Source organism: Paroedura picta, chromosome 15 (genome assembly GCF_049243985.1).
Source record: "Paroedura picta isolate Pp20150507F chromosome 15, Ppicta_v3.0, whole genome shotgun sequence".
NCBI lineage: Eukaryota > Metazoa > Chordata > Lepidosauria > Squamata > Gekkonidae > Paroedura > Paroedura picta.
Genome location: NC_135383.1, coordinates 7,615,846 through 7,628,830, shown reverse-complemented (window position 1 = coordinate 7,628,830; position 12,985 = coordinate 7,615,846). Strand labels below are relative to the sequence as shown.

General features: G+C 51.0%; 1 protein-coding gene and 1 long non-coding RNA gene across 2 annotated transcripts; one reads left to right on the top strand and one right to left on the bottom strand.

Moving 5' to 3' along the window:
• Window positions 1-282: 282 nt before the first annotated feature.
• PPIH (peptidylprolyl isomerase H) lies at window positions 283-9,457 on the top strand. Its single transcript, XM_077312121.1, has 10 exons — window positions 283-398; window positions 485-549; window positions 2,480-2,503; window positions 2,702-2,746; window positions 3,428-3,470; window positions 6,123-6,215; window positions 7,520-7,607; window positions 7,987-8,027; window positions 8,452-8,535; window positions 9,322-9,457. Exons 1-9 carry the CDS (start codon window positions 333-335, stop codon window positions 8,518-8,520), a joined length of 534 nt encoding a protein of 177 aa, XP_077168236.1. The 5' UTR covers window positions 283-332; the 3' UTR covers window positions 8,521-8,535; window positions 9,322-9,457.
• Window positions 7,734-12,934, bottom strand: LOC143824650 (uncharacterized). Its single transcript, XR_013226817.1, has 4 exons — window positions 12,797-12,934; window positions 9,462-9,583; window positions 8,835-8,921; window positions 7,734-8,095 (listed from the first exon to the last, which is right to left on the bottom strand). It is a non-coding gene; the product is annotated as an uncharacterized LOC143824650 (long non-coding RNA).
• Between the last annotated feature and the right edge of the window lie 51 nt (window positions 12,935-12,985).

The following is a 12,985-nucleotide window of genomic DNA, read 5'->3' as shown; positions in this document are numbered from 1 at the left end:
TCCTGTTCACTGGTGGCTTGGAGGTTGGTTGTTAAGAGAAAGTATAATACGAAAGTGAGGAGGGAAGGTGTGTTTCCTTATATCCCCTTCCCTAAAGGGTGAGACCAAACTAAAAAGAAGAGAAGCAACAGGGACAGAAGAACAGCCTCTTCCTTTTACAATGGCCGCTTTCAATTTGGAATGATGGGGTGGCCAAACTATGGCTCTCCATATGCTCAGGGACTATAATTCCCATGAGCCCGCGGTGGCTGGCTGGACCGGAAGTGACGCCAACACCCGTGGGCGTCCCTAGGGGCGCGCGAGACTCGCCTTCCGGGTCAGAGTTGGTCACCATGGCGGTGCTGGCGTCCAATCCCAACAATCCGGTGGTGTTTTTCGACATCACCATCGGCGGCCAGGTAGGCGCCTGGAGGGAGGGAGGGAGGGAGGGGGCGGGCGGGGGGCGGCGAGGAAGGCGCGGGTCTGACATTCCGCTCTCGCCCAGGAGGTCGGCCGCATGAAGGTGGAGCTCTTCGCCGACGTGGTGCCCAAGACGGCGGAGAATTTCAGGTAGGCAGCCATGCGGCGCTGGGGGAGGGGAGAACCATAGAGACGCACGAAGCCTGGCCGACATCGGCGCTTCCGGAGGCAAAACCTTCCCTGCCGCCTGAACGCTTGTATCATAGAGGGGCAGGCATAGAGCGTCCGCAGGGAAATCATGGCCGCGCTTCCGTTGGAAAGCGGAAGTATGCCGGGAGCCACTTGTCTGTGCGGTCCTAAGCGTTTGAGGTCTGGCGCCATAGAGACGCGAGGGGGTAGAGCGGCTCGATGTTAAGAGAAGGCTTGTAATTGACACCCATCCCAGAAACCTATGGTGGAGGACCAGTTGGGCTATGCGTGGTTTTTAATTTAATAAATCATGATCACTTTTACCTCTCTGAAACGTGAATAGCTCCTGTGAGGAGTCTCCCTCTGTGGGTTTTGTTCTGGCTTCCAGTTTCTAAAGACGTGGGCTTAAAGAAAGAGCACTTAGGGAGGCAGCAAGGTGTGCAGCGTTTATGCTGCTTTGTAGGAATGTAAGGCATCCTAACTGCACAGAAAACTGAAATTACCATACAAGAAAATAAGGAGTAATGATGATTGTTAGGTGTCAGTGATCAGTTTGGGGTTGTAAAATACATGACTAGATTCCCACTATTTTCCTGCTTCCCAAAAGGTTCATTTTAGATGGCTGAACTGTGTCTAATTTGTTTGGTTAAATGGTGACAGTCTTTGATTTTTTCCCCAATCTAACATCTTGGCAGTGGTTTCCTTTATCTCCCGTCTTAAAAGCCACACACATGTCATATGGGAAATCCAGCAGCCACTGGTTAGACTGGTTTGCTCACCACCCTGGCATGACACGCAGTGCCCGTTGGCAGGGCTGGTAGCAGGGTGGCAATAAATTCAGGAATTTTATCTCCCAGCATGCAAGCGCATTGGTTAGCAAGTGGCAGCTCCCAGGCTGAACCTGGTCTCCTGACGGCTGGTACCCAGTTCCCAGCTCTCCTTCTGCTCAGAGTGTTCTGGTTCATGCCACTCCTCTGTCTCCAGGGCCAAGGCTTACTTGAGAAAAGGAAGTGGAGGCTGATTCTCTTCCTTGTGCACCCCGCAATCCTTAAAGTGGTTTCAGGATCAAGTCAGAGGATCATCTGAGAAGGGACAGGAGGGTGCTCTCTTCCCTTTGTTATTTGCACATGCTCAGGCAGCGGGTGTCCAAGGAAGACAGAGCTGCAGCCAGCACCTCACTGGACCCCGCCCCGGGTCAACAAGAGAAAAATAGCGAGCTAAAGGAAAAAAGCATCCTGTCCCTTTAAAAGAGGCTAGACAAAATACAATTTACTCCCATGCCTTGAGAAACTTCAACTGCTGACCATATATTTATTAAAACATGCCTGCTCCACCCTTCTTTTTGTTTCCAGGCGGCGTACAATCATTGTTTTAAAAAATTCCAATTAAAGCCAGAACAAACCAAACCCAAATATCTCAGGCCAGCCCAATCTCGTCAGATCTGAGAAGCTAAGCAGCATTGATGCGGGCTAGTATTTGGATGGGAGACCTCCAGGGAATCCCAAGCAGGCAGTGGCCAACCACCTCTGAATGTCTCTTGCCTTGAAAATGCTTTGAAGTCACCATAAGTTGTCTGTGACCTGACAGCAAAACACAACGACAAAAACGGGACAGGAAGACAGTTTTCTCTAGTCTTGCTGGCTGCTCTGCTTTTGCAGGTAGCCTGCTTGAAAAACGTTTTGCTGATTTGTGGGTTCAGTTCTCTTGGATTCCTTTCCTTTGGGGGTTATTTGTGGCAATACTGCTCCCCAAAGCTGTAACATGCTTGCCCCTTCTCAGTTTTGGAGCCCCCATGATTGCTTTTGCCCAAATAGTTCAAGCGCCCTCAATCAGTCACTGAATAGATTTAACAGCTATTTGTCTTTTTTTCTTTTTCTTCTCTCCCTGTCAGGCAGTTTTGTACCGGTGAATTCAGGTACGTTGATCTCACAAAAAAACAGCAAGCTGGAAAACTGGTGACACAGGCTGAGTTCCACAAGATCACAGCTTCTGTTTCTTCTGACCAGTGGCCAAGCCTGACCCAGGAGCACCTGCCCCACTTTGTTCTGTTAGTGTAAGGATGCCAAACCTCAGATATGCCCCAATTCCCAGCATCTTTTTTTCTGTGTTCTAGGAAAGATGGCGTTCCCATCGGTTACAAAGGCAGCACTTTCCACAGGTATGGTTCCTTTGGATTTCAACCTATAGCCCTTTCCTGAGCCTGTAACGGCCCTTTAAGCCAGCAGTACCAGATAGAGGGAAGTAGCGTTCATAATGTGAGAATGTGTGTGGCCAGGGACAAGTGTCATAGAATCATAGAGTTGGAAGGGACCTCCTTCTAGTCCAGAATGCAGGAAATTCACATTTTTCAAAGGACAGCCCAGCCTGTCTTGCAGCACTGGCCTCACTGGCCAAGTGGCAAACCCAGGCAGCTTCACAAGCCGTTGGCATAGTCGCCTTCTGCCCCTTCAGAGGCAAGAGACTTTGTTCCCCGTGGTGCTGGCAGTTACGCCACATGACCTGCAGGGAGCAGCCTGGGGTCAGCGAAGGCAGCTTGGCTATCTGACCACTTGCAAGGTCATTGAAGGGCAGGCAATCCACTGGCCTTCCGGAGAAGGGAGCCACTCTGCACCTGTGTTACCCCAGCCGTCTTCGGCAGGCAGGTTGGGACCGGACCTAATTGTGGACCAGACCGAAGGTTCTCCACTGAACCTGCAGCTTCCTTTTATTTTAATACACGGAAGGCGAAAGAGAAATGAAAAGCGGGTGCATTCTTAATGGGATTAAAGATGGATACCAGGTCTATGTAAAATAATTTTCAAGGTTCTCAATCCCACTCTCCCCCTTTTTTCTTTTTAAGGGTTATCAAGGATTTCATGATCCAAGGCGGTGACTTTGTAAACGTAGGTAGTCACTTTTGTTCTTCTTTGCTGCATTTGAAGGCAACTGAGGTATGGCACTTGTGCCTGGAACCTCTGTAGCTTCTCTCCCTTCCTCCAGCTCCTGTCTCTCACTGTCCATGACCGAGGAAGGCTGCAGTGGAAAGGTGGAGCAGGGGCCTTGCTAATCTGGGACGTTCCCACCCAGACCCGAAAGCGCATTTCCAACTGTGTGTTTCAGCAAGACGTTTGGCAACAGCCTGAGCTTAGAGCCCCACAAGGCAGGTGTCCTTTTCTTGCTTGCCCAACATGGGGTCTTTTCTCTTTCCCTAAGTCCATTTCCAGAACTAAACAATTGCCCCAAGGGCTGCCTTATCCAAACTCTTCCTGTGCACGGCTGGAAGGAGCATAGATTTTCAGGACACGTGAGTCACAGGGTGGCCTGTCAGACCTTGCCCCCTCCTCCAATCCCTAAGATGTGCCTGGGAACCCCCAAAGGCATCCCAGAATGCTGTGCGACGCGCAGGGCTGGCAGGACGGCTGTAAGGAGACTGTCCCTGGAATGCAGAAAACTTGAAAAGTACCACCCAAGGGAAGTTACAAAGAGAAACTCAAGAGAGCCTGGCACAGGGGGAGGCCAGGACAAGCTGCAGACGCCCTCTTAATCTTGCCTGAAATACAAATAATATATATTTTAAGCCTTCTGGGACAATTTGCAGGTGATGCAAAACAGTCTCGGGCTTTATCAGCCTTGTGACACAGGTGCCCTGTACGCTTTCTCACGAGGTGCCCTTCTGCTGTTTGCTCAACGCGTGGCCTTTTCTCTTTGTGTAAGCGAAGCCCGCTCCCAGAATTGAACATCAGCTCCTTAACACCCTTTAGCATTTTTTATCGGTTTCATGCACTTAACAGTTTGCCCTCTCAAGGGCATTTGTCCCCTCCTTCCTTCCAACCCAGTGACATATCGTACAGGTTCTGCCTGAAACAACAAACTCACTCTTGCTTGGCTGATCTCACCGGGTTTATTTTCTTGTTCCGGGCTGCGCTGATTGCTTTAGAGCCTTTAATCCTTAGTCAATGTAGCAAGGTGATAGATATGCATTTTGTAAAAGCATAATAATGTGACAGGAGGGGCACGTCAGCTGCATCAGAATCTCAGGAAGGGTTATGCTGCAAAGGAACTGAACAGCACCTGGTGGAACAGTCTCTGAGAAGAGAAGGGATAGAAATATGGGGACCTTACCTGAAAGTTTCTTTTGAGTGGGGGCGGAAGACTTTCAGTCTTTCTTGTCCCTAAGATGAGCTTGGTGTAGGGGTTAGGAGCGCAGACTTCTGATCTGGTGAGTCGGGCTCAATTCCCCGCTCCCCCACATGCAGCCATCTGGGTGACCTTGGGATCGCCATAGCACTGATAGAGCTGACCGAGCAGTTCTCTCAGGGCTCTCTCAGCCTCACCTCCCTCACTCTGTTGTGCGGAGAGGAAATTGTAAGCCGCTTTGAGACTCCTTCGGATGGCTCAGTGGCAGATTGAACTTGGGACCTTCTGCACCTACTTGGCATGCAGAAGGTCCCAAGTTCAATCCCCAGCATCTCCAGTTTAAAAAGACCAGGCAGTGGGCAATGAGAAAGACCTCTGCCTCAGATGCTGATATGCCGCTGCCAGTCTGAGTAGGCAGTACTGATTGATGGACCGAGCGTCCGTTTTCAGTATAAGGCAGCTTTCTGTATCCATCTCCCAGAGTTTACCTAAAGCAGAATAAATTAATCTTCATACATATGTCCTGGTTACAGGATGTGGATGGTCTGGGCACAGCCTTTAGACTTTATAAAGTTTATTACAGTTTGAATCTAGTTTTTATGGGAGGGCTTGGGCAGGGTTTTTCATTTCAAATAATGACTCTTTTCCCACTTGCAGATCAAAGTCCAGGGTTTTTATCATTTTGTTCTGCCTAAAGCACGGAACGGCCTTGGGCGTAGAGATGAAGTGCTTGGGCCAGCTCGATAATTAAGCTGGGGAAAGGGAGCCATATCCGGTAGCTTCTTCAGGCCATCTTTAGGAAAGGAGCAAATCTATCGGTTGTCCTTCTGAAGAGGGAGGAGAGCTCGGCCATTCATTAGGATATGAGAAAGTATGTTCTTTATGTATGTGACATTATTACACGTACATGCCTGTTGTACATGCCACCCTGAACTAACTGGGAAGGGCAGCCTATACAAATAAAGTGATTATTACAAGAGGAGCCCTGTCAGACCAGATCAGCGGCCCATCTAGCCCCACTTCCTGTCTCAGCCGATTCCTCTGGAGGTCCAACCACAGGAAACAGAGGTTGAGGCTTACTCCTGATGTTGCCTCCTGGCACTGGGATTCAGAGGTCGACTGCCCCTGAATATGGGAGATCCCTTTCGTCACCGTGGTTAGTAGCCATGGATAGAGTTATCCTTCATAAATCCTCCTTTTAAAACAGTTTATTCCTGTGCCCAGTCTCAGCCAGTTCAGATTCTGCTAGCCTACTCTAAAAGTTGGGATTTTTTTTGTTTCAATGACCATCACTTTCCACTTACCGACACTGGGCTTCATTTGCCACCTGGCTGCTCACTCCCCCAGCTTGCGCCTATCCTCTGGGTGCTCTTCGCTTGGGAAGGTTGAATTGCATACCTGCCTCTTTCTTCAAACAGGGGGATGGGACTGGAGTGGCCAGCATATATCGGGGTCCTTTTGCTGATGAGAACTTCAAGCTAAAACACTCGGCTCCGGGACTGTTATCTATGGTAAGTCCCACAGCGAATGCAGCTGCGTCGGAACAGCCCACCCTGGCTTAATAGTGGGACGGGGTCATGGGCAAAGTTGGCGAGTTGAACCGCGTGGCTTAAAAAGAGATGGAACATCAGTAGCAGGCGGGCAGCCTCGACTCGACTTTTGTACTGGAAAACCCCACACATGGAGCTACAGCGTGGGGCCAAGGCGCTGAAGGTTCAAATCCCCCGTCATGCTCGAGAGTCAGTGGTACAGTGCACTTTCCCCCTGGACTACTTGCTGAGCTTTTTGGAGTTAAATTGGGATTCAGGTGCTACCATGGCCTTCTCCTGTGGCTGGGGATGCTTCCAGTGATAACGAAGGATACGTAGGAATCTTAGCACAGCACTGCTTAGGTTAACGGAGGGTCATGGGGAGGGCAGAGGAATCACTGCCCCGTGGGAAGCTGGCTGCGGAAAATGAGGCGGAGGGGCTTTGAGAGAGGGAGGCGATGGCAGAGCGCTCCAGTGGAGAAGACCATGTCTTAATCCTTCAGCTCGGTGAGATAATTTGTTGGCCAGGCTTCATCCTCGGCCAGGCTCGGGAGCAATTACTCAGAACTTAAGCTTCTGAACGAGAAGGCGCTTGATTAAATTTGGTCTCGGGGTACAGATGGTGCTTCCTTCGGGCTGATCTTGGCCTCGTTTGGGCCGCGTTAAGAGGTTCTGGTAATCTGGCCCGCGAGAACAAGTGCGGAATTGCAGGTGGGGAATCTGTGAACTGCCCTGCTTGAAATTGCCCAGAATCCCTTTCTGTATCTTTTTTTCTCCTTCTATAAGCTTCAGTTGCTCAGGCTTGATGGCAGAGTTCAGATGCCGATAGACCAAGAGCTGGCATGGTGTAGTGGTTAGAGTGCAGGACTATGGTCTGGGTGGCCCAGGTTCAAATCCCTGCTCTGCCATGAAGCTTGCTAGGTGGCCCTTGGTCAGTCCCATTTCCTCCGCCTAACCTACCTTGCAGGGTTGTTATGAGCACTGAATAGGGTATAACATAAATTGCTTTTTTGGCAGATGCCCAAGAGCCCCCTTGCCATTTCTGTTTCTTTGCTGTCCCACCCTTCCTCCACAGAGTCCAGGGCTGCCAACGTGATTCTCTCCATCATAGCTTTCCCCTAGGCAGGGAGGGAGTGACTGGCCTGAGGTGGTCAGCAGCAAAGCCTCCCTCTGCATTTCCCTTCTGCCCCCCCCCCCAATTGTGAGAGTGTGGGTGTGGACGCAGGCATTCTCAAGGCCAAGAGGCGATTTCTCTCCCCCTGATTTGCATGCGTGTTTCCCGCCAGGCAAACAGCGGCCCGAGCACCAACGGATGCCAGTTCTTCATCACCTGTTCCAAGTGTGACTGGCTGGACGGGAAGCACGTTGTCTTCGGTGAGTGGGCATCTTTAGGGCTCAGGCCATGGGTGGAGAGAGTGGCTTCTGGTGCAATGTATCACACCCTGCTTTTGAAAAAAAAATACCATAGTTGTACAAGGCTAGAATTACCTCCAGTCGCCTCTTTGAAAGGAGTTCCAGAATCCTTTGGAATCTAGGGTGGATTCTGAGGCACATACCACTTGTGTTAGGTTTCTGGAGGGAATCCTCCAGCTGTGGATTCAGGAAATGCCGGGACTCTCCCAGGCCCCAGCTCTTGGGAAGATGGACCATTTTATGCTCCACACCTCCCTGCCCTCTGGCTTGTGGATCTTTGACTTTAACTTTTGCTGCGTTATGGCATAGTGAAATCACTCTCTTTTTTTTAACCTGGCAGGTAAAATAGTTGATGGGCTGCTTGTCATGAGAAAAATCGAAGTAAGTATTTTATTTTGGGGCGGCATATGAGTGTCAAGTCCACAGAAGGTGCACGATAGCTGTAGAACCTGCATGTAGAAGAGTTAGTTTTATACCTCACTTTTCACTACCTGAAGGAAGCGGCTTATCATTGCCTTCCCTTCCACTCCCCCACAACACACACCCTGTCAGGTAGGTGCGGCTGAGAGAGCTCTGACAGAACTGCTGTGAGAACAGCTCTAACAAGACTGTGACAAGCCCAAGGTCACCCAGCTGGTTGCAAGTGGAGGAGTGGGGAATCAAACCCATCTCTCCAGATCAGAGGCCACCACTCTTAACTCCTGCACCAAGATGGCTCTCCAGATGTATCATCTTTTATCCTATAACTTGCAGATGAAGAGCTCTGCTAGGGACAGACTAACCAGGCCTCTTTTTGCCCCCTCAGAATGTACCCACTGGTCCAAACAACAAACCTAAGCTGCCTGTGGTGATTGCTCAGTGTGGTGAGATGTAGGCAGTGGACTGTCAGGTATGCACCATGCACCTCCATCCCCCTGTGTGGCGAAAGCAGTAGCAGCCTGGAGAAAAGGTTCTTCTGCTTGTGGGGAGGGAAGGGTGCAAAATGGGAGTGGAGGGGGGTTGGGAAGTAGGTGGGATGTGGGGCTGGGTGGGACGGATTACATGGACAGGGTATGCATGACTTTGTGTATGTTGTCACTTCATTGAAGAGCACAGCTGGGTGCAGACGGCAGCTTCCTAAGATTCTGCATGTTTTTAAAAGCAAGTTTCTAGCCCCTATGGGGGAATGTCATATCAGCAACACTCTACCTGGCCAAGTCTGAAAGCCAGAGTTGTCAAGCAAGTTTTCCAGCAATCAGCAGGTGGGAATTCAGACTCTGGAGTAGCTCTTTGCCCCTAGCAGGGAGGGAAAAAATATTTATGAAAATTAATTTGCATTGCAGAAAATACTACATCATACAGCTATGCATGAATTGTGCTGAATTCAAGGGTTGTTGCTGAATTCAGTGGCTGTTGCCTGGGGTTACTGTAGCACTACACTGCCTTCATTAACAAAATTCAGTGCAGAATAGACGCAGTGATAACTAACAGGGAACCACTGGCTACGCAACAGAAGGAGCAGCAGGTGAACTGAACGAATGCCTAGTTACAAACTCACTTGTTCTCCTGGCTGCTGATCCTTGGAGACCTCGGCAGGACAGAAGCTCAGAGGCACATTATGCACGAGATGACACTAGATATGTGCCAGGCGGCTTCTGTGGTTTTATGGCTGATTCTCTCCTTTTCCTGCTTCCAGGAGTTTCCCTTTTCAACTTGGACCACCGAAACCTTCCAGCCGCTCCTTTCCTACCCCCCTTCATGCTTCATCCAGCCCACATCTCACACCTCAGTCGTTTCTGCCATTGTAAATAAAAAAGGTTTTTTTTTTTTAAGCACCTGTCATTCCAGCAGCATGTGCTTGCCATCCGCTAGAGAAGTTTTTCTGGGCCTCTGTTCGGTCTTACCAGCAGGATCCAGCCACCGCGATCTCTCCCAGGCTAGCTGCAGGGTCCACAGGGCTGCAAAAGGCAGGGGACAGGGTGGGAAAAGTGCATGACCTGATGAGCTTGGATGGACATCAGAAGCAGCTTTGATTTGGCCACAGGGGTGGGTGCTTTGGCGTACGGATGGCTCAACAAGTCCAAGGACGCCAGGTGTTGAGAATTAAATGGCAGCCCAGGCTGGGGGAAATGCAAAATATGCTGTAGAGTGAGCATATCTACACCTGTCAGCACTTCGCTTGGTGGAGACTGCACTGTAACCTTGGCAGAGGTGACTTTTCCCTGCCACAAGCTGTTCACTCGGGTCAGTTCACATATTAAAATTATAAGTAGGAAACCAGTTAAAATATTCCATAATTGCCCCAGCTACGGATCTTAATTCTGTCTCCCCATCTCCCACGATAGGGGAGGTGTGCTTTAGGGAGGGTCCCACAAGATAATGCACGGTGATTGGGAAAGACCATGTAAAGTGTCATGGCCATCTTTGTGGCTTTAGAGCAAGGGTGGCCAAACTGGCTCTCCAGATGTCCATGGACTACAATTCCCACGAGCCCCTGCCAGCACGTCCATCCGATGCTTGTTTTTTTGTGCAAGAGGCTTGCATGCATGGAATTAAGTATGCAAGGGACTTAGGCCAAAGACTGTGATCGGTGTCTTGCGCAGACATCTTCTGGAGGAGGCCCAGCCATGGTCACCCCTTCCGAATCCCCACCAGGAGGGCCTCCTTTTTGTAATCCCTTCCTGTTCATCACAGCTTGTGTTTACTCATTTCCCTTGTCTCATTGGGGCTACAAAAAAAAAGGAACCTCGTTGTATAAATGTACTTAAACAGCTGTGCCTGTGCAAAGGGGTGGGGTGGAGAAGGACTTGACACAATTTAGAGGAGGAGGGAGGGGAGGGGAGGATGCATGGTAAAGTGGCTTCAGTTGGGAGATAAGACTAGACCTCAGATCCAAAGATGGGTTTAGAGAGAAAAAACGGGAGTGCCATTTACATGAAGAAAATGAAGCCCAGATGGATTGGCCCTGGGGTTGCCAGCCTCCAGTGGCACCTCCCACTCTTACAATTGATCTCCCCGCTACACAAATGGGTTCCTCTGGCAGAAATGGCTGCTTTGAAGGGTGGACGCTACGGCCTTGTACCCTTGCTGCGATTCTATTTCGGTCCTGAGATTGATCTAGCTCAAAGTCCTCTTTCTCACAATCTCTGACCAGGTTTCCCACAAAACTCCCAACACGCAGTTCCTTTTGGCAGTTGTTGGTTGCTGCTGCTACTAGGCAGTTCCAGGCATGAGAAGCTGAGGGAGAGAAGGGCCAGAGATGAAGCAAGCAGAACTTCAGGATGTCTCGGGGAAGGGGGGCAAAGTTGCACCTTTCTAAACCCATTGATGTGAACGGCCGTAGTGGTGGAGGAAGAGCACTGTTCTGCATTGTTAGTGAGGCGGATATCTCAGAGGTCAGGAAAAAAAGGGCAGGGAAAATGAGAGGAGGAGCTTCCAGAAGGGATGGGTAAGGTGATTCAGGGAGTGTTGCAAGTGATAAAGAGACAAAGCAGGAGTATAATTAATTCACTGGGATTTCCCTCAAGCTTGCGCAAGATGAGCCCCAGGGCTTCTCACGGAACAGGAAAGCTCGTTTTTGGCATCACTGCTTCTGTTCATACAATAAATCCATAGCCTGTCATGCTTAAGGATTGTTAATACAGTTTGGTAGAAGAATACGCTTTGGAAATTTTAAATCCCGCTTCAGCCAGACTAGCTTAAAATAACTTGTTCATGTGCTCCACCTCTTAGAAATAGAAAGCTAAGACTGTCAATTACCATACAGAATAATCAGTGGCCCAAAACACAGTTTTTGGGGGCACAGCAGCTAGTGTGGGGCTTAAAATGGAGATATCTGGGCTTCAGTCCCTGCTCCCCAAAAGTGACAAGATGTTTCTGAGCTTGTGACCATCTTGCAGTAAGGGCACTCTGCAAGGCCTAAGCAGGCAGTGGGGGATAACCATGCATATCATGAGTTCCTTGGTGATGCAATATAAAATAAATAGCTTTAGGGGTGGAAATCTAGAGGGCACGCTGTAGTGATGGAACACACTAGGAGCTACCCAAGGTCAATCCATGGGATGCCTCCAGGCATGGGAAATTCCTGAGGATTTGGGAGTGGCATGGTTTGGGGAGGGATCCCCTTGGAATGTAACACAAAGCAGCCATTTTCTTCAGGGGAAGGGTTATGTGAAGATCGGTTGCAGTTCTGGGAGCTCTCCAGGCCCTCCCCGGGGGTTGGTCACCATATATGCCCCTTGAAGGGTATCAAGCATTGGGAACAATGCTTTACACATAGAATCGTAGGGTTGGAAGGGGCCACACAGGCCAGCTTGTCCAATCCTCTGCTCAATGCAGGACCGCTGCATGAAGACTGCCTGTGTGCGGGAGCTCACCACCTCCTTAGGCAGCCCATTCCACCGCTAAACTGATCTGTGGATCCCCCCCCAAGCAGCTCCGATTACCATAAACAGACGCGATTGGATGCATCGGAACTTGGTAAAGCACTGTAATTTTGGCTATGTCTGCATGCTCATAGTAATAAAGCAATGAATTGACTGGATACAGCACATGCTGGAATGCAGGCTCGTCCAGCTGTAGGTAAGGGAATTAAGGGAAATCGCCGGAGAGTCCCTCCCGATTAAAACACAGACAGGCAGACAATCCAACAGGCTCAGAGGTCCCTCCGCACATGGGAGCGGACGCGACTCAGGACTGCCAACGGGAAGTCATTCCCCTTGCCGAATGGACGAGCCTTCGGCCGCAGCTGCAAGGGCCGAGCGGAGGGGAGTGCTCACAAAGCCACCACCGCCGAATGCAGGTGCTGAACCCGAGCCATCTTTGTCTGCCGGCGGGAGGAAGGGCAACGAGGGGGCTCGGGTGCAGCCGAAGCACGGCAGGCCCGGGTCCCGGGGGTGGGGGGCGCTCGGCGGGGCTGCTCGGGGAAGTCCCTGGCGTGGCTGGGCTTGGCCTCCTTCGGCCACATGGTCCCCATCTACGGTCAGGAGAGATGGCATTTCCTGGCTGGGTCTTCCCTCGGGGGGGCGGGGACAGAGGGGGCTCTCCGCCAATCAGGGATGCGCTTCCAGCAGCCCCGAAGGCACAGCCAAGCCCGAGCGATAGAAAGGGAAGCCTTGAAGGTGCGGGGAGACAGGGGAGGGGACAAAGGGCGGGGCACATCGGCGGCCGGCCAATAGCCACTCGGAGATGTTGACGGGCAGGAGCGGCGGCCCAACCGGGAGCGCCAGCTCGTCGCCGCGCGCGGCGCGCAGCCAATGGGCGCGCGCTCCCCCGGACGGGCAGCCCTAGCCAGCCAATGGCCGCGTCGGGGTGGGCGGTGCGTGCGGGGTGGCTAGCCAGTGCGCGCCGCCATTGTGGCC